A 20,685-nucleotide genomic window follows, 5' to 3' on the forward strand; every position below is an offset into this window, starting at 1 on the left:
TTAAAATAATAAAATTAAAATTTTATTATTATTTTAAATAATTTTATTTTTTTTGCTAATAGGTCTTAAAATATTAACATTATTATTAACTATATTATACTAATTTTACTTTATGTTACAAATAATTTTATTATTGAATTTAATAATATATTACTTATTAGTATAATTTAAAAAGTCTTTTTTTTATTTTAAAAAATAACAATTTAATTTATTAATATAATATAAAAAATTAATATATTATGAGTTTATATTATGATATTAAAAACTTTAATAACTAATATTATATTTTATAATTATAAAAGTAATAATAATAATAATAATAATAAAAATAAAGAAAATAAAAAAAATAAAAAATAAAATAAAAATAAAGATAAAAATAAAAATAAAAATAATAAGAATAAAGCACATTAAGTATATTATTATAATTATAAAAGATAAGTTTATCGAAAGTAATGTTGTTATGCTAAATAGTGTTTTTTTGTGTTTAATTTTTTTTTTTTTTGTAGTTATATTTTTTTTGTGATTTTTCGAAATTTGAAATTATTGTAATATAATAGAATAATACTATTTTAAAATGTATATTATTGGATATTATTATGTAGAAAATATAAGAAAATTAAAGGTTTAGTAATGATTTTTGATGGGATGTTTGATTCTGAAAACTGCGGCAAAACTAGGTGTGCGCGTAAACTAGGTGGAATACGTTATACATAATATATTTATAATTATAATTTTAACAAAGATACTTTTTAATATTTTGAGAATAATATTTTTTATAAAAATAATAATGACATATGTATTTAATAATTATTTTAAAATACAATTGAGGTGGTAATGATTCTTCGTTATTAAATAATTTAAAAAGAATAAAAATATTAAAAAAACCTACTTTTTAAAGTATTTCTTTAAAAATTTTTCGTTTTTAAAATAAAACAAAATATTTATGATATTAACTACAATATTTATTAATATTTATCAATATATAAATTTATTAATAATCAATACAAAATAAAACTTTCCATTAAATTATATATAAAAATTCATCAATAATAATAATAAATTCAAAAGTTAAAATAACCATATTAATTAAAAAATAAAGTAGAAAATAAATTATAATTTAAATTTTATATTACAAACAAAACAAACAAAAATCTTTTTATATAGATTACTACTTCTGATTTAACTTCAAAATTAAGGTTAAAATTGAAAATTACTATTTTAAAAAATTTAAACAAGTAAAATCAGTAACCAAAATCAATGTCCTTTTTTATGCCAAGACCACAACTCGCTTATATGGCGTTGAGCGAAATGGGTGTCCCATTTCGCCAACTCATACCTCGTAGAATTCAACACGTCCAAGTAGATACTTAGGCACGAGTTGTTATTCCAGCCCGTAAGACCGTGTCTTGCAAACTTGTAGTAGTTATATATGCGTACATTAATGGCTCACGGAAATGTAACAGGCGGCACATACAAGACGAAGTAATGATAGTATCTGCTGACAATCTTGCCTTTTCCAGTTTTTCCGATATGATCGCCAACTCCTCAGTATCTCCGCGAGCTTGCAAACACTCGACCAAACCGTGTAATGCCCATATATTATCCCGATGCTGCGAGCAACGCTGTAGCTTTCCGCAAATTCCTAGATCCTCGCGATAGACCTGCTCAGCTTCTGTGGTATGGCCCTGTTCGAGCAACAATGCACCCAGCGCATGGCGTGGGGGGTGCATCCAAGCCCAAGGTTCGCAATAGTTCAAGTTTTCATCAATTTCGACGGCTTTACGCAAATGCGCGAATGCTTCATCATAATCACCTTTACGGTATGCAATTTCACCGTCAAGCATTAGTTCGGCAATGGCAAGGATGTCCATGGCGGTATTGTTGAGCAGGCGGCGTCCTGGCGGAACCCGGCTACGTGTTTCGTGGAACAGGATACGCTCTCGCTCCGCCTCTGAAGTCTTCTTCAAGGCAGCATAAGCTACACCTCTTGCGTAATGATGCATTACTGTGCTGACTAGAAAGAGGTGCGGGTCATCGGGAGCTGGCGTGTCGATGATATCCTTCCACTTCCCGAACCGCACTGGCATATGTATTGCCATAGCGTAATAACCCTCGGCCCGCATAACCATTTCCGGACGGTCAGGGACTGTGAGAATATCGCGACTGACGATTCTCTTCATCTTTTCTGCCGCGGCCCTGGCAGGCTCATATTGCCCAAGAAACATACAAGTATACATCATCAGATGGATATGGTGACAGCGTGCGGTGACGTAGAAATTCACGGATCCGGCCCACTGGGAATACATATCGTCGGCCTTGATGGCTGCCTCGCTAGCCAGCTTGGCCTTCTCGTACTCACCGCAGAGAAGGTAAATATGGCCGGGCATATGGTTCATATGCCCAGCATCTGGGCATAGTGTTCTTAGCCTGTCTGCGGACTGCATCGCGCGTTCTGGCATGTGGGACATTTCGAGCAAATGAATATGAAGATGAATAATGGCCGGATGTGGAGTAGTGCCAGCCCTCTCTGCGTCGTCAATTGATTTCTCACAAATTTCCAAAGCTTCGATCGTATCTGCGCCGGCCGCGACCTCTCCGGTCTTCATATCCCAGAGACGACGTGGTGTGCGGGTGATCAGGGCTTCGACAAAGAGAGCTGCCACGTCCAGGTTTTCCGGGAAGTCCTTGTGCACCTCTCGCATCGCTTTCATATAATTGATCTCGCAGCGATCGTAGTCAGCCGGTAGGGCGGGTGGCTGTAATTCGAAACGCTTGGCTAGTGCTGCGATGAGGCGGTTCTCAGTTGGTGTCGCGCGAGCGGCAAGCGCGTTTGCCTGCGCGAGGTGTGAGTGGGCGAGGGCGACCGCCATTGCCGCTTCCAGCTCACCCATTTCACACCAAAGGAGATTGTAGAATGGTCCTGACGCATAAGCGATGCCCCAGTGCGCCATGACACATTTGGGGTCAGCCTCGAGTGCATTTTGGAAACACACCATTCCCTCTTCATGGTTGAAGCCAAAGCACCAGTTGAGGCCATGATTGAACCACTGTTGTGCTTCCTCTGATCCCGTGGAAATTTCTCGGGTATAGTCCCCAAGGTTGAAAGGGTAGTTATTGCTTCCGGCCATAATGCCTTTGATGAAAATAGAAATGATATGACTGAAGCAGAGGAAGTGCCCCTAATATATACACGAAGATGGCTTCTGATCTATGGTCTCTTTGCCTTGTTTATGAGCAATTGACTTTATTCCTAGATCTAGACATTAGCGTTTGATCGTTCTTCGTAATCCTCAAGAGTTGGCCTCCATTCTTAAGTTTATGATATCACGATTGGGTAATATGATTGTAATTGCTTTGAATTCCGCGATAGAAATACCTTCGTATGCCAGGGCTAATACTGACGTCAAGGTAGCATTCCTTATGTCAAAATTTTATATCCCCATTTAGGATTAATTACGTCTACGAAGCGGATTTGCTCCAGACGCTTGGCCAAACTCCTTACTTAATGCCCCATCCTCGCACGATTGGTATCAACTTCTCATCCTTCTCACTATATCAAAATTTTTGAAGCTTTTACCTACACATGCAACCCAGTATGGCTCAACTTTATAGCAACCACCTCACGGCCGCGGCAGCGATCGGCGACCTTGCCGAAATCCGATATCTCATCGACCAGGGTGCTGAGATCAGCGCACGGGGAGATGACGAAGTTACTCCGCTGATAGGCGCAGCCATGGCAGGCAACGGAGACGTAGTAACATTACTACTGGACGAAGGTGCCAATGTCAGGATTCGGGACGTACACGGCCAAACGGTTATTAAGTTAGCTCTCGACCATGGTCAGAGTCATATCGCGCAAGCTTTAGCTGACCGTTATCCCGACATGGTCATCACGGACCCACGACTGCCCAAAGGAGAAGCCTGGCTACGTGCGCAGTTTCGCTCCATCACAGATCATGTAAAAGACGACTCAAGCAAGCCTAATACTGCTTTGGTGGAGCGATTGATTAGCGGCAACCTCGGGCCAGTCGAAAACCGGAATGCCTCCGATGTTTATTGGGAGCATATTGGCTTATGCCTTATTGGAAACCGGCCGCTTGACATCGAGCGGAACTATTCCAAAACATTGCGACAGTGCCGCATGGGTACTTTCAATCGATTTTTCGAAGGTCACAACGGCATTCGACAATCAATAGAACTGCTGCACAGCAAGCTACCAACAACGCAGTATGACATAGTCGAGACTGTGGTCAGGCAGACCAACATAACGGATGGTTGGGTGACGGAGCGTTGGGGCTATTACGACCCGGAAAATCAAATTCAGGTCACCGACGGTATCGATACCTTCCTTATCGAAAATAGCAAGATTGTGGTTAAGTGGGCGAACTACACCGTCGAAGACAAATTGGACGACCCTCAGTCCGTATATGAGAAAATTGGGTTCAGACCCTCGTCCCATGATAGTTAAATTTATTGTCGTTGACAAATGCAACATTAGAGGAAGGAAAAATTGCGTTCTAGCTTGTCAAATTGTATAATGATATTCCCCAAAGAGATCCTGAAATCCGAATATATCTTATGAGTATTATTTATTTCTTCCAAAATGTTCTAGCGCGTCATTGTCGGATGTTGAACAACCTTATTTAATATTATAGGTGGAGACAACTGTTCGGAAAAGAGATTGGTTTCTATAGTGTTAAATCTTCCCTGAAATAGCGTTTCCTACTCAGCTACAATAATAATGTCGCTTCTGGGTATCGCCCAGATTCAATGTTTCAATGTTTAAAAACGAAAATATATACAGATATATTGGCTGAAGATAGATCTAAATACCTTTGTGTTTAATTGTGAGGGCTTTTTTATTGGTCTGAGAATTTGGTAAATTAGTTACATTGGAAACTGCGTTAGGGTGTGGGTATTATATATAGGCCAGCTTATGGACAAGTTCATAGGTTAGTTTACGGAGTCTGCGGGTTAAAATATGACCTAAAGTTAGTAGGTATATGATTTAAATATTCAAATATTCTAGCCCATTATTAAATACTTAATTTATAACAGTCAGTACTAATTCCACCTGATTCATATTTCAGATTCATTCAATCGCTATACAAGAATATTTTCAATATATCTCACAACATCTAGCATGCCCCAGCTACGTAATTAAAATTTCTCTGTCATCCACCATTTCAACTCTGCCGAGCCATTCTGAACCAAATCTCCATCGCAATCAGCGCTGCCCCACGATCGGACTCTCCAGACACCATTGTATGAGCGTTTGTACTTCGCCAAGGAATCTCTGATTAGGTCGTAGATGTCTGAATTGCCAATTCGCACCTGCCAAGCGTTGTGGTATACGCCAAAGAGGCATTGCGTCGTGCCAGATTTCCGACTGCTGAGGAGGGCGCGGTATTTGCCCGGTGTGATAGACTTCCAGCCAATGGCCCAGTAGCCTTTGTTGGTTCGTGCCCATTCTTGGATAGCCATGCATCGACCGGTTGTAGGTGCATGAGGGCCAGTGTCACCGACGAAAGAGCTGTGACGACACTTGTCCTGATTGGTGGACCTCTTCTTCCACTTGGGGGCGTAACGACCGATATTTTCAGGCTTAGTTTGGCGCTTCTCGAGATCAGTTTCATCATCGTCTTCGTCTTCGTCTTCGCCATCGAGGAATCCAGCATCAACCCACTAAAAGGTGTTAGTTTGCGTGATGATGATATATAAGAACGCGGTTAACATGACTTACAATCTCATAGGTATTACCGTCAGAAGCTGTGAAGTTCTGCGGGATCAAATGGGAGGAATCAATAGACACTGGTGCATCATCGGTATTTGGGGAGGGAATCGCAAGAACTCCTGTCATAACGACAGAGGTCGCGATGAGAGTGGTAAAAAAGCGCATCTTGCCCAACTATGAATACTGCACTAGAAGAGGAAGAAGAACTAGAAGAAACTTTGATGCTTTCCAATTAACAGACTCCCTTCATGAAAATGGCGATTGTGCTGGCTTATATACCCATATCCCGTACATCGAGTTGGAGTTCATACTGCAGAATATCAGTCCACTCTCAGTGCCCCTGGGCGATTGGACTAGGTATACGATAGCAGCGGCTCTTAAAGCAATTTTGTATACGAGCTTTGGCCATGGATCATCGATCGACGGCAGAAGCTAACGACTATAAAATAGGCTTAAATCGCAAAAATTTGCAGCTCGGCCTCGTATTCCTCTCTAGGCAGAATTTCACAAGCGCCAAGGACGGCTCTTTTTGATCTTGTATACTCTGGGCGGAACTTGGCTATATATTATACCTTGAAGCACCTATTGCTGCTTATATAGCTTATGATCGTATAGTTGTGTTGTATTTTATGCGAGGTCAACGATTAGAATCGCAGCGGTCGCATCTGGCCGGCAGAGCGGAGGGTCGTTGCAACGTTGGAGCTATTTTTCAGGTCCGTAGGACATATCCTGACCACATCAGCTCCATTCAGAGATAATACATCGCGGTAGATGGTCGGATTGTGTCAATGTGGGCCCGGTTTGCAGTAGTACGTTGAGACCACGAGCATATTAATGTCTACCTGCGTGTTAAAGTTAGGCCAAGAATCGGCTACCATGTATTCTGACAACTGCAACCCGGTATGCATGGGCTTTGTAGACTAGCCTTATTTGGTCGTTTTCGAGTGCGGAGTCGCCGAGTTATCCTTTATTTATAACATCTAAAGATTTGAATGTCTTGAGGTGGACATGGCATGGGGGTTTTGAAGCGCTGCATCAATATTGCAATTCCCTCGATCGTTTTACGAGAATCGAATCACAGTCGCAATACATCGTGAATCCCGTCCTAAATTTGTTAGCCTTGACTTCAACATCAAATCAGTCCTTTGATTGATGCAAATTATTGAAAATATTATAAATGAATATTTTCGTGGTGTGAAATATACAGTGTATACCACGAAATTATCGCTCAGACCGAGCTAAGACTAAGACAATTGGATTGTTCCGCATTGTTAGCTATTGGTCCCACACAAGAATGGTGAAAATCCGACCTCACCTGGTATTTCCAACACATCGCCGAAACCGTCCAACTAGACTAGCACATAAAACATTCTCTTCGAATTCAGTCTAACCAGACGTCCCGCTTTAGCTAATTATACAAGAACTATACTACAGTTGTGACTAAAATAAATTAATAGTACAGTGTGATGTCATCGAGGATCATGAACCCCGCCCCTCATCCCTCAAACTGGCTCTACCATCCACCGTAATATATGGCTGAGTTGAATGATAGAAAAAGCAGGACGATGCCACCGGCCACCCACGGGCTCATGACCACACCTATTTGCACTACTCCGCTTTTCCCAGGTTGCTCATCACTCTACTTGACAGTTGCATCCTCGAAAGTTAACGATAAGTATCAACCGACATGGACGAATCGGATTATGAAATAGTTGACGTTGAGACTGGGTCAGGCGATGAAGTCTTGGAGAGCCTTAATCTCCCGACAACCAAAAACAAAAATAGGCCTCATGTGGCTTGGCAAGGGAACGAAAATAATCTCATCGGTATAGTGGATATGGGAAGGTTAGTCCGTACCACAGTAGTTGTACAATCGTATAGTGTGCTAATACTACTGACTCTTTGTAGTAATGGAATCCGTTTCTCAGTCACAGATTTATCCGCTCCTCGGGCGCGAATTCTTCCAACCGTTCTGGTTTACAGATCCGGGATATCTCTCTACAGCTCCCAATTTGATCCGGATTCTGGAGACCAGATTCCAATTCCGGATCACATAATTGAAGCAGTCTGTGCCCTTCTCAATCGGTTCCTCATAGTATGCCGGGAAGTTGGCGTCGACAAAAAGAACATCCACGTTGTTGCAACAGAGGCAACACGCGCCGCCCTTAACACAGCACAGTTCTTGAAGGCAGTCAAGGAAGCTACAGGCTTGGACATTGAGTTGTTACCTAAACATGAGGAAGGCGAAATCGGGGCCTTGGGTATCGCGAGCGGCTTTTGGAATATGGAAGGCCTTGTCATGGACTTGGGAGGTGGTAGTACACAACTCACGTGGATGGTGAGCCAGGGCGGTAACATCAGAATAAGTCCGCGTGGAAGTTTCAGTTTCCCTTATGGTGCAGCAGCACTTACGAAAAGGCTCCATGACTTACGCAAACATAAGAGTGTGGATGAAGGGGATGAGGCTGTTAAAATGTTTCGAAAGGAAATGATCGAGAACTTCCGTTCCGCCTATGGCAATTTACAAATCCCGGAAATATTGGTGGAAAGGGCACAAAGAGAAGGAGGTTTCAACATCTACTTGTCAGGAGGCGGATTCCGGGGGTGGGGTTATTTGCTCCTGTATCTCAATCAAACTCATGGCAGGCATTACCCCATATCGATCATCAACGGGTACACCGCCGGGAGCGATCAATTCAAAGACACTCAAACCCTTAAGTCTGTCGCTCACGCAGCCAAAAACATTTTCCGAGTCTCAGATCGTCGAAGGGCCCAAGTCCCGGCTGTAGCATTCTTGATAAATGTACTTGCTGAGGCTATTCCTCATGGGATTAAGGAAGCACATTTCTGTCAGGGAGGGGTCCGTGAGGGTTATTTATTTAAGCAATTGCCTCCATCTATCAGGTCACAGTCACCTCTGGAAGTCGCCACTAGTACCTTTGCGCCTTGTTCACATGAGCAGATCCAAACTCTACTCAAATTTGCGATCCCAGCCCCTTCAAGGAATCAAACGAGAAAGTTCCCCGAACAATTCTGCGAACACGTCATCAACTCATTTGTAAACGTCATATATGCCCATATGTTCATGTCGAAAGAGACAGCTAGCGCGACGGCTCTCTACTCAACTAGCGTAGGATTGATGTCTGCGGCGCACGGAGTGTCACATCAAGACCGTGCTCGACTTGCATTAATGCTCGAGTCGAGGTATAGAGGCGAACTTCCTCCTCGGGAATTAGAGTTCCGCGATTCGCTACGGAATTTGATTACTCCTGAGGAAGTTTGGTGGGCGGGTTACCTGGGAAGAGTTGGATACTTAATCACACGATTATATCCAGCTGGGGAAATTAATGAGGCTAAGCCAAGGGTGGTCTTTTCAGCAGACTGGTCATCGGCTTTGGGCAAAACTAAGGATAAGAACGGGTTGGTGCTCACCATATCGATTCAGAAGAAGAAGGATGACCCGGCAAAACTGAAACAGGCTCTCAAGGAGCATGTTAACATTATTCAAAATGTTGGGAAGAAAAAGAATTGGACCGGCGATGATCCATGGGGAATGAAAGTGAAGGTGGATATTATCGAAGAAGGAATCTTGCAAAATGATTTTGTTGATTGATCGACGAAGCCTAATATCTGTATATAATCATCCCGCTTTACGACTATGCAACTGTGATTTTGACATTGGCGCGCGGTGGATATCATGGATTACAATAGGCTGACACCCGCTTTCGATGCGCATGTACATATGTATCAATGTATCGAAGTATTTTATCGATATTAATGTAAGCAAGACTGATGTTTGAGTAACATTTCGATCAAATTTAAATACAAAATATAATATTTTAACAATTTTAACAAGGCCCCAGCAGCCATATGTATCACAAGCAAAATAGTCAAGTTCAGCTTACAGATGATTGCCTGACTGAAAGGAAGGGTCTTATAGTCCTCCGCTTTTCCCAGCAAATTTTGCTGGGTGGGAGGTCCAAAGTCCCATACAAAAAAATGTGTTGTTTTTTCTCAGCAACATTGGCGTTCTCGGCGCTTGTTCTCTCGAATCCAGGCTTTTTACGAAGTATTTCAGTCGGTTTGCAACAGATCGTCCTGTGTTGTCGACAACACATAATATAACCGGAGTCCGCGGATTCTCTTGTGACGTCACGACGCAGAATGTTTTGTGTAACCGGCGGCGATACATTTTATTTTTTCCCGACAGAACCCGAATGGACCGGCATCCCGAATATTAGATACCCTCTCAATCTGGAACCGGACTGGCCCGACATTCGGAACAACCTTCCTTATTTTTATTTATTTTTTTATTTTTAGTTAATTGAATTGGTGGCCTTTTTTCAAAATACATTCTCCTGTATATTGTATATATTGTATTGATCTATACATGTATTTCTGCAAATGAGGGGAATAACGACCACCAACGCCGTCAGAACAATCCGATCGCGATCGCTTCATCATGCGAGGATCCCGCGACCGCTTCTCGCCCACGATCCAAGTACTTTACCTACACTCCACCACATTTCGATTTCTCACCATAAGCTATATAAGCATTCACTAATAGCACCCTTACAGCCAAGGAGCGAGTTGTCATTTTAGGATCGGGATGGGCAGGGTTTACAATTTCACGGCATCTGGACAAGAAGAAATTCCAAACAGTTGTTGTTTCCCCCCGATCTTATTTCGTATTTACACCCTTACTGGCGTCTACTGCTGTCGGAACTTTGGAATTTCGAAATACGCTCGAACCAGTCAGGGGGCGCAATGCCGGGGTCGAATACATACAAGGGTGGGCTGACGATGTCAGCTTCGATCGCAAAACCCTGACGATAGAGGCGCTGACCAGCCAGCCGGGAAGTGGGTCCCACGCGGACAAAGCTGGCGCTTCTGGTCAGGGTGAGTTGTTCGATATCAAATACGATAAATTGATCGTGGCTGTCGGCTGTTATAGCCAGACGTTTGGTACTAAAGGCGTCAGAGAAAATGCTCTCTTCCTGAAAGATGTCGGCGATGCAAGAAGAATTAGGAGTAGGATTCTTGAATGTTAGTTTACAATCTGCCTAGTTCGCCGCTTCTGCTGATGTTATTAGGCTTTGAAACGGCTTCGTTGCCCACAACTTCGGAAGAGCTAAGAAAGAATATTCTCAATTTCGCGATCGTTGGTGGTGGGCGTAAGTCTCGCAAACAGCACATCTACAAAATGTGTTGGCCCTTTGACAGGCTCCGACTACTTAGTAGGTAATTAACGTTATAACTGCTTCACGAATAGCCACTGGAGTCGAATTCGCTGCGGAGCTATTTGACCTATGCCATGAAGATCTTAGTCGACTGTATCCAACTTTGATACCGTATGTCAAGATTTCAATTTACGATGTCGCCCCAAAAATTCTCCCAATGTTCGACGCGAAGCTCGCAACATACGCATTGAATCTTTTCAAAAGAGATGGCATCAAAATTAAGACGGAGCACCACATCCAAGAGTTACGACCGGGCCTACCTGGCCCCCCGGGCGAAAATTTAAATACTGCTGGATGTTTTACCCTTACGACTCATCAAGAAGGCGATATTGGAGTGGGAATGTGTGTCTGGTCCACTGGCTTGATGATGAACCCTTTCGTTCAGAAGGCCTTGGACTCCGTCCACATATATCCGGAATCCTCAGCGATACCCAATCTGCCTGAAAATGCGCCAGATCTTCCGTCATCTCTCAAATGGTCTCTCAAGCGCCACTCTAAAACAGGTGGTTTAATGGTCGATGATCGCTTTCGAGTACAGCTCGTCGAGTCGAACTCAGCAACCGAAGCCACGGTAGTGGATGTCTTTGCTGTCGGAGACGTATCCGTCATGGAAAATTCACCTCTTCCTGCAACTGCTCAAGTCGCCAATCAAGAAGCTCGGTGGCTTGCAGAACACTTAAATACTGGAGATATTAACTCCCACCGTTTCTCTTTCCGGAACCTCGGAGTCATGACATACTTGGGCGGTATGAGAGCAATAATGCAAACAGGTGAACGTGAGATTAAAGGGTATGTTGGCGGCTTTTATTTGTCCTACTCAAATCAATTCCCTTCCCTATTTTGAATGAGAAAAGGAAGTTTCCTTCTCCTTCGTACAGTATATTCTGACCGAGAGTACTCGACAGGCGGACAGCATGGCTCATCTGGAGAGGAGCTTATCTCACGAAAACTGTGAGTTGGAGGAACAAACTTTTGATACCAATATATTGGGCAGTAAACTGGGTTTTCGGGAGGGATATATCGCGATTCTAGTCGAGTTGCCGACCGGAGGGTCGTTCAGACTCCTATGGTGTGAATGGAAGTTCGAGGAAGTGAAGTCCATCCTCACATGCCAAACTATCTGTTCAAGACCGGTAGTATAATAATTACAAATACTTCAATTGCGTATTCTTAGAAGACATCTTCCGCGTAGCGTGTGGAAATTTGATGTCTTTCAATGGTGAGAAACATATTATGTACAATAGATAGACCAAATTCATCTCTACAATGTTAACTATATTCTGTGAACAAGTTACCAAGATAATCTTCAATTTATTACGCATTACCTAACTTTGTATGAAGGACTAAAGAACCAGTCTTCGTAATATATAGTGGCGGTTCAGATTGCTCCCATCTCTATTTTAAGCCATCCGCACTGATCGTATGCCCTATCATAACCTTGATGATATGATATCATAAGTATTAAAAAGGGGCCGCTAATCAAAGTGCTGACAAAGATCAAGCCTGTTTTAATATCGAAAATTAGCAGTAGTAGGTGTACCTTAGTAAAGTGTCATAGCGCGCGTTTCTAATTAGATGTCCGAGTCGATATTTCCACCTTATGATGACCGTGGTGTCTCGGATTTGCCTCTAGAATATCTTACGAGTCCGTGACTTCTAAGTTCTCGATATGCGAGTTACATCACTTGCTGGATAGGGGGCGGATAGCGTGTAGTTGTAAAAATAGATATTAGGGTCGATATTTCGCCTTACGATGTAGACGTACGTGCTCCTCTTTTGCAATCCAAAATGAACCTGTACATCTTTCTATCACCTGAGACTCTATTGTAAATACGTTTTAGGCCTTGCAATTTGAGACTTGTATTCAATCGGAAAACGATTCGTCGTCATGTGACGTTGCTACAGACTGATGGGATTCGATCATATGATCACCAAATTCAAAGAGTTGTTGCTGGAAAAATGCACCCTCCTTTAACCCAGCTTACGGGAGTAGAGGCCAGAATCCCCGCAGTCTCCGACCGACCCGTCTAAATTCTTCTTGATTTAGATTGTGACGGGAGGAAACCTCGTTGAGTTTGTGATCTTTGCTGGGGTTAACCACTTCGCGCACTAAGTTATATTGAGGAGCTTTGCAAAGAACGGCCGCCATGCGATAGAACCCCCAACGGGAACTGTACTTTGCCAGCATGTAGGCGTAGACGGGGAAATGCTGAATAGTGAAAGGAGGTAGCTTGTGGACAGGGAATCCATCGTACCTCGCTCGGCTGATAGCAAAAAGAACGTCTGAAGTCTCGCTGAGTTTGTGCAGCTTACTTTTTGCGATACGGCGTTCTTGCAGTTCCTCGCGGATTCGGTCCCGATACCAGGATGGAGGAGACTGTTGCGCCAAACTAAGCACCCTAAACCACGGCTTTAAGATAGTGTCTAGATCTACCTTGAGGCGCATATCTATAGAATGTTTGTCTCGATAGCTTGAGGTTTATTCTGGAAGTCGCTTTCTGGTGTTTGCACTTGAGGTTGTATCACCAGGGAGATTATTCCAGAAAGAGGAAGCTCGAGCTGCAGCGCTGATATGGTCGGTGATCGGTAATGGCGTCAAGTCGGTTTTGAATTTTAAGTAATAGATGCGGTTGGAGTTATGACATGGATAGCACCTGGTATCGTAACTTTGTGTTCGTTATCATGATCTGGAAGTTTGTGGTAACTTGAGTGACACTGGCTGGTACTACTACGTCGACCACCTGTAAAAAAGGACAACCCAAACTTCAGGCACATTTAAGTCGCAGCTGATTGGCACATCCTTACTTCAGGCACGATATGCATGGTACTGCAAGCAAAGACCCATTTGTATCTACGGCTAGGTTGGTAGAGAGACCACAGATCGATAGAACTAGCATAATTCCCAGCAAGCTCTTAATATTCCTATATTCTGATTTATACTCAAAATCCCACCCTCTACGCTTTATCAGGTCGAAATTCACTACCATCGTTTTCAGTTTGGGGCATTTTCTACTCGGTCAAGATTCGAATCTCTTAATCCAAAGCCTAAGTATATGATACACGGAATCTGGTATTTCTCCCAAGATACAAACTGTTCAGACGTGTGACTACAAATCCAGGCATTTTATTCGTCAAAACTAAGCAGGGCGCTCCTACGTGTGAGAGTGCAAAAAAATTACCACTGCGAAAGCCTTTCCACTGAAATTTCTCTGAGCTTTTTATACACTAGGCATTTTTTACGACTTGTTCCTTACGCCAGAATCGTTCGAGGGGACCGGTAGGTCATTTCTAAATCAACGGATTGTTCATCTGCGAGAATCACATATAAATAAAAGTTGACCAACTGATGTTTACCCTATCAAGAATCAACAAGCAGACTCTCGACCTCAGCTTTTCAACTTTATCACATCATCTTCCAATCCGCTCAGATAGTGGATAGCAAAGTCAACGGCTACGAAGGAACCGTCTGTAAAGCCCCAAGACTATTTGAAGGATTCTAGATAGCCCACCACTCTAAAGACAAGCTTGCCATGACGGACCGCGGAGCTAGAGAGAATGGAAAGCCTACGATCATCGGAATATACGGTATACCCGGATCTGGAAAGTCATTCCTCTTAAAGCAACTCGAGAGAGAGCTTGGATCTCAGGATTTTGAGTTTTACGAGGGTTCGGAGGTGATTGCAAGTCTCGTCCCCGGAGGCCTCGATACCTTTAAGAAGATGCCCGAGCTACAAAAAGAACACTGGCGTCAACTTGCTATCGATAAAATTGGGAAGACGTGTGGTAGCAGCGGACGTGTTGGTATCGTTGCTGGACATTTTATGTTCTGGACTGAAGGAGAAGGAAAAGGGCGACCCGTTTATACAGACAACGATTTGAGGACCTTTTCCCACATAATATATCTAGATACCCCAGCAGATCTGACTTTCCAACAGCGGGCCAACGATAAAGGGCGCAGCCGTCCCCTTTGTTCCTTGGAACATTTACAAGATTGGAAAACGGAAGAAAAGATGCAACTACGCAGTCTCTGCTATCAACATGGAATTTTGTTTTCCATAGTCACGCCTACCTCGATGATGCTCAACAGAATACTGACCCTATTGCGTGATTTTGTGCAGCATAGCGAAGAGTTCAACTTATCTAGCGCTGAGCACCAATTAGACGAGCTGGTCATTACTAGCCCGGCAAAGCTACACACCATGTTAGTCTTGGATGCCGATCGAACAATGAGCTCAGAGGATAGCGGAAGGCTATTTTGGGACCTTCTTTCGAACGACCCACAAACGACGGATAAAGATTACCACTTGAAGACGTTGTTCAGCAGCCCCCTCGGCTATTCCTATACAGCATTTCGTCAAGCGACCCTACTCTATGAAGATTTCGCAGATGATTCAAAATTTGCAAAGCTTTGTGATGAGACTGCTGTGGCGATAGCTATGTATCCAGAGTTTGTGGCACTACTCCGACAGATTGCTGAGCATGATCACGTCGGTGCAGTGGTCATCACCTGCGGGCTCCGTCGAGTCTGGGAGACGATTCTGGACAGAGAGGGCCTCTCCGGAAAGATCAAAGTAATTGGTGGGGGCCGTACAGTTGACGGGATCGTCGTTACTGCTGCAGTTAAAGCCGCAATGGTTTCCCGTCTCAAGTACTACCACAACGTCCGCGTTTTAGCGTTTGGTGATAGCGTCTTAGATCTGCCGATGTTGTGCCAGGCAGACGAGGCGATTGTTGTGGTCGGTGACACCAAGACTAGAAGTAAGATTATGGACGGTGCGCTATTAGACGCCATCGAAAACGGAGGTCTGTCGGCTAGACAAGTTCTTCTTCCCAGCAATGTCTCAGCTCGGCTTAACACTACCATTCTACCCGCCCTCCAATTAACCAACCCCGGTTTCATCAACTCTGTTATACAGCAACGAAGCCGGGGCCTTCCAAGAATCTTTCATGCCACGAAAAGGAATGCAGCTAAGCAACTGATGACTCCCATGCGAGACGCTAGAGTCTCTGGTCCAGCCCTTCGGGAGGCCCATCGCCGCGCCGGATGGTACTTAGCAACAGAGTTTCTAACAGACTTTATCGGAGTGGAGGAGTATTCCATCCCTCATGTCCAAGGAAACGAAACGACTGGCTACCGACTCCGAAACGAGAAGTCAACTTTGATTGTGGCGTTAATGCGAGGCGGGGAACCGATGGCGCTTGGAGTCAACGATGCTTTCCCTTCCGCCATGTTTCTTCATGCAAAAAGTCCAGAGGATGTTAAATTGGTGCATGTATCACAAAAAAAGACGATCATACTTGTCGATTCGGTGATTAACAGTGGTAAAACTGTGGTTGATTTTGTTCGGCACATCCGCGATATAAATTCTTCGATTCAGATTACGGTAGTGGCCGGGGTCGTTCAGGCCCAATCTATCTCCGAGGGAAGCCTAGCCCAAGAAATCGATTCACGCCCAAATTTGGGTATTGTCGCTCTAAGGTTGTCTCAGAATAAGTTTACAGGCCGTGGCACGACTGATACCGGTAATCGTCTTTTCAATTCGACCCATATCCCTTAACTAATGCTCGAAAACAAAATTTCAAACTTTCTCATAAAAATCCTAGCATTTTCGGTTGCTCCTTGTTTTCTTTTCTTTTATTTCTGTGTAGTTTATTGTCGAAAATTTTGTTAACTTACCTCGAAGAGGTAAATTCGTATTCCACCCACATGGGACTTTAAGGCCATTACTGGATTGACGGAGGAATGTAATTTTATGGTTTGTTTGCGACCTCGGCATCAGTTCTCGGAATAGTTCTGATGACACGGTAGTCTTGTATGCACCATGACTCAAATTATTTCTAAACTTAAATCCATTTAATTTCCAGAAAATAAATTTGTAGTATGTGGTTTCCTTCAGTAGTTCGATTCAATCCAAGATGTTGTTCAGTTGAAGTACCACGTATAGATCTGTATGCTGCTTGATCTGACAAAAGTTTGGCTGGAAACTACTGTTACAAAGGCTTTCGTTGGCTTACGAAATGCAATGCAAATTAAGTGCGCAGGCCTCACTAGGATTCAAAGGCCCTTTGGACATGTCAGCACGATAAGCTATTCTAACGATTGGGCCGAGACTATCTAAATGATACGCTATATCTCGGGCTCTGCTGGCTAGTTCTTCTACCACACCACCAGGCACTCAAGTTCGAATTCACCGATAAAGGAAGACTTGACTACTGCAACACAATCTTTGACCTGTTGCTGTCACAAAATCCCCCCCACCGCCGGATTCGTAATCCCAGCCAAACTTGTGTAACATGCGAAGGAACTAAACCTGGCCTTGGGCGACGTTGCGTCTTCATGGGGATACAATATGCGCAATATTGTTTGTCACAGTTGAGTAAAGTGTATTTTATGATATGGGGCGCGAAGATATGAAATAGAGCTTAGTTTCTAAGATTTTTGATCTAAGTTATTCAATTCGATGGCAGAATTGAATAATCAATAATGAGGTAACCAGATTTATACGGATTGACTAGACTAGCTATATCTCAAATTTATTTAAACGTCGACAAACTCAAATAATAGCATCGGCAACCCGTATTGCTTTTCTCCGATTCCTGAAATTTGACCCTGTTGCCGCCTTGCTGATGGGTGAAGTTCCCTCTGGGCCTGTCTTCAGGCGTACCTGCAAGCAGTGCTAGGACAGTACCCGTGGTCACAAGCAAAGCTACACAAACCCGAGTACGAGTCATCTAAACCATTGGCGGGTAGGCCTGTTCTGCCAGTTTCAGGTGGCGGTTGGACCTGCGCTCCATAAGCCGAGCAGGTGCAAGGTCCTGATGGACAATATCCATAGCCACAGCAGAATTGACAAAGGCCAATGTAGTTATTCGAACCAGTTCCCGCGACGCAAACACCAGTTGGCCCTCCAGGATTAGAAGTTACAGTGACAGTAGTGTAGGTTGTAGAAGTAGTGGTTACGGTAGCAGTTTGAGTGGCTTGCCCCGAGCAACTTCTGGTGGTGGAAGTATTGCCACCAGTCGAAGAAGTGCTGCCACGAGTGGTGGCGCTGCTTCGGGCCGTCGTTGTAGTGGAGGTCGGGCTGCTACCACCTCCCGGAAGAGAGCCGACGTATACGTTAAAGTTATATACGGTGCAGCTATTCTTAATTTCCAAGCCTCCTGTACCGCCCATGATGACCTGACCGCCTCGTTCTAACGAGAATCTCTGTGTCCCAATGCCCATGGTAACGTTTGAGGTCAAGACACCAGCAGGAACGTTAATTCTGACCACAGAATTGCTGCCGCTCTGAACAACGAGGGTCGCTGGGGCCATGAGAAGAGTAGTTACATAGACATTGTCGTAGAGCATATCTGCACCGTTCGGTCGGCCTAGAGTATCCGATGTGCAAGTTGCAGCTTTCGGATGCGGTCGGTACCAATAAACCAGAGAATCTTCAGATACCGAAGGAGCGCTCAACCCAGCCTTATATGCCTCGATGTAAGCTTTGGTAATGATGCGCCAACCATCGTGGGGCATTCCATCCGCCCATTTTGCGGATCCGTCATCAGTGTGATTTGGCTCCCAGGGTCCAATATAGTGAGATTCTCCGTAATCTATATGCGTCTTAGGGCTCAACAATTTGGCAGGCTAGAACTATAAATATTCCACTGACCGTTCCAAGTAATAATCTCAATCAACGCTGGCTTCAGCTGTAGGACCTGCTTCCATCGCTCCGTAATCAAATCTTCGCAGACAAAGACCCAGTTCTTTGAGTTAAAATGGGTCGAAAACCAGGGTGAAACGGCTACTTCGAGTTAGGTATTCCCTCGTAGCATCAGACGGGTATCAGGCACGTTGGATTTTAGCACTTACGCATCATATATGGCTTCCCGGCCAAGTTTGCGATGAATTTATCGTCCCATATTGTTGTCATTGGCAAAGGGGCGATGCTATTGCCACCATATGTTGGCCAAGCTAACCAAGAAAACGCGCCGTCGACATCAGTCCTACCAGTGACGCCGGCCGGATCTTGAAACATGGGCATCGCTGCGACCTTATGGGAAACTCCGTTTTTCACTTGCTGCCAGTTGAAACTATCGCCAACGAAAGTACTAACAATAGCTCCTCCATCATACAAGGCTTGTGCCGGGTGATCCGCATATAGGCGGACATAGTCAGTGATCATTCCTACATGGCCATTATTCCAATATGCAAAATCAAACGAGATGAAAACTTTGAACCCGACTTGTTTGGCAGCTTCATAGGCGTTGGCCAATTGAGTTGGAGTGTAGGAGTCAATGCTGGCACAATTGAGCGCAAAACCATCGATACCGGTGTCTTTAGCTAGTTCCATGTCCCATTTCCAATCATCGACTGTATAAAATTCCACAATCCCCACCTGTTATAATTAGGGAGAAATATCAGCGACGAGTCAGAAAAATCGACAAAGGCATATGGTAACGTACCATGAAATGCGCGTAGACATATTTAGTAGACTCCCTTTTTTCCAATCCGTACTCTTTAGGGGCCGCGAGAGACGGTGCGAAGAGCGCTGCTGCTACGCTGAGCAGATACACGTTCCGGATAGTTTTCCAGATCATCATAAATTGATTCGTTGATATCAGTAGATCTAATGTGCAATTCTGACTTGAGGGATTCTGTGGTTCTGAGCTGATGAGTGAGAAGAGATATCCTGAAGCCATCGGCTCTATCGGTATCCTTTTATAGAAAAGAAAAAGGGACTGTGGAGCCATTCAAAAAGCTAGCTGACACCCCGAGAGTGTTCAGTCCGCCACAATGATTGTTGTCAATAGTCTGATAATCCCAAATTAGTTACTGTTAATTGACGCGAGAGTCTATATACATGTGAAGTTCTAGTCGAAATTAGCTTTTGCAGGATATTTATTTAGCCGGGTAGAACTATGACAGGCAAATTTTGGAGCTCTACCGAGTGCTCCGCTTGTTTTCAGTCAAGCGACTGGTATATTGTGGGGTCGTTGGTGCGCGGTGCACACGCCGCCGAGCAGGAACGTACAAGCGAACTAAAGACGGGACGAAAAATTCAAGCGAAAAGAAAGAACGGGGTAATTTAAGTTCATACTTCCGAAATGCCGAAGAAACTTTGTTTCTGAATGCCCTAACTAGTCCCAAACGGAAGAAACATGTTTTATAACGCCAGAGTTCTATACCAGGGCCCGGATCAAAGTTAAAAGTTCAGACGGTCCGATCCGTTTCAAATTGATTGGCGTGAACAATGGCACGAGGTGTTATAAGGTTTACCCCGGAAAATCGCTAACTCCTTCCCTTCAAGAAGCTGCAGGTACAATATTAGGCGTCTCACAATCAGGAATGAAAATGCATGCGAAAGCACGAGCATAACTAGGTAGATACGCATTTGTGGTAAATACCGCTAAACCTTTAAAAAGCACCGGAACGGAAAAAACTGGCGAGGAATAACAGCGGAATTGTCGCCGCGCGCATTTTCTTGTCGGAGGACTTCCACTAACCGGCTAAGCCTGGGGAAATATGTAAAATTGTAAGCAGACCTCGTCTTTAGTTCTCCGATTTTGAGTCTAGATTTTCACAAGATTGCCCACGTCTGGTTCCCTGAACATAATGTTGAATCCGTCGTATCCTTTGCACATTCTACAGTACACACGATATGCAGCTATCTTCAGATGAATTATAAATACTCAGCTTGTGTCCTGACTTAGCATCCCAATCGACAA

General features: G+C 43.8%; 8 protein-coding genes across 8 annotated transcripts; 4 read left to right on the forward strand and 4 right to left on the reverse strand.

The window, feature by feature from the left end:
• Positions 1-1,367: 1,367 nt before the first annotated feature.
• On the reverse strand, positions 1,368-3,128 carry AOL_s00004g1 (uncharacterized protein; the record flags this gene model as incomplete). Its single annotated transcript, XM_011118651.1, has 1 exon — positions 1,368-3,128. One exon carries the CDS (start codon positions 3,126-3,128, stop codon positions 1,368-1,370), a length of 1,761 nt encoding a protein of 586 aa, XP_011116953.1.
• Positions 3,129-3,595: 467 nt separating this feature from the next.
• On the forward strand, positions 3,596-4,468 carry AOL_s00004g2 (uncharacterized protein; the record flags this gene model as incomplete). Its single annotated transcript, XM_011118652.1, has 1 exon — positions 3,596-4,468. The coding sequence occupies one exon, from the start codon at positions 3,596-3,598 to the stop codon at positions 4,466-4,468; it is 873 nt and encodes a 290-aa protein (XP_011116954.1).
• Positions 4,469-5,160: 692 nt separating this feature from the next.
• On the reverse strand, positions 5,161-5,899 carry AOL_s00004g3 (uncharacterized protein; the record flags this gene model as incomplete). The annotated part of the gene is made up of 2 exons (XM_011118653.1): positions 5,161-5,685; positions 5,744-5,899. 2 exons carry the CDS (start codon positions 5,897-5,899, stop codon positions 5,161-5,163), a joined length of 681 nt encoding a protein of 226 aa, XP_011116955.1.
• Positions 5,900-7,421: 1,522 nt separating this feature from the next.
• On the forward strand, positions 7,422-9,347 carry AOL_s00004g4 (uncharacterized protein; the record flags this gene model as incomplete). Its single annotated transcript, XM_011118654.1, has 2 exons — positions 7,422-7,579; positions 7,643-9,347. 2 exons carry the CDS (start codon positions 7,422-7,424, stop codon positions 9,345-9,347), a joined length of 1,863 nt encoding a protein of 620 aa, XP_011116956.1.
• Positions 9,348-10,138: 791 nt separating this feature from the next.
• Positions 10,139-12,069, forward strand: AOL_s00004g5 (uncharacterized protein; the record flags this gene model as incomplete). Its single annotated transcript, XM_011118655.1, has 6 exons — positions 10,139-10,235; positions 10,313-10,765; positions 10,828-10,908; positions 11,007-11,763; positions 11,880-11,925; positions 12,007-12,069. 6 exons carry the CDS (start codon positions 10,139-10,141, stop codon positions 12,067-12,069), a joined length of 1,497 nt encoding a protein of 498 aa, XP_011116957.1.
• Positions 12,070-12,955: 886 nt separating this feature from the next.
• AOL_s00004g6 (uncharacterized protein) lies at positions 12,956-13,420 on the reverse strand (the record flags this gene model as incomplete). Its single annotated transcript, XM_011118656.1, has 1 exon — positions 12,956-13,420. One exon carries the CDS (start codon positions 13,418-13,420, stop codon positions 12,956-12,958), a length of 465 nt encoding a protein of 154 aa, XP_011116958.1.
• A 1,084-nt stretch (positions 13,421-14,504) lies between these two features.
• Positions 14,505-16,532, forward strand: AOL_s00004g7 (uncharacterized protein; the record flags this gene model as incomplete). Its single annotated transcript, XM_011118657.1, has 1 exon — positions 14,505-16,532. One exon carries the CDS (start codon positions 14,505-14,507, stop codon positions 16,530-16,532), a length of 2,028 nt encoding a protein of 675 aa, XP_011116959.1.
• A 1,097-nt stretch (positions 16,533-17,629) lies between these two features.
• On the reverse strand, positions 17,630-19,560 carry AOL_s00004g8 (uncharacterized protein; the record flags this gene model as incomplete). Its single annotated transcript, XM_011118658.1, has 4 exons — positions 17,630-18,570; positions 18,630-18,761; positions 18,830-19,355; positions 19,423-19,560. 4 exons carry the CDS (start codon positions 19,558-19,560, stop codon positions 17,630-17,632), a joined length of 1,737 nt encoding a protein of 578 aa, XP_011116960.1.
• Positions 19,561-20,685: the final 1,125 nt, after the last annotated feature.

This window comes from Orbilia oligospora, assembly GCF_000225545.1.
Source record: "Orbilia oligospora ATCC 24927 unplaced genomic scaffold scaffold00004, whole genome shotgun sequence".
NCBI classification, from domain to species: Eukaryota; Fungi; Ascomycota; class Orbiliomycetes; order Orbiliales; family Orbiliaceae; genus Orbilia; species Orbilia oligospora.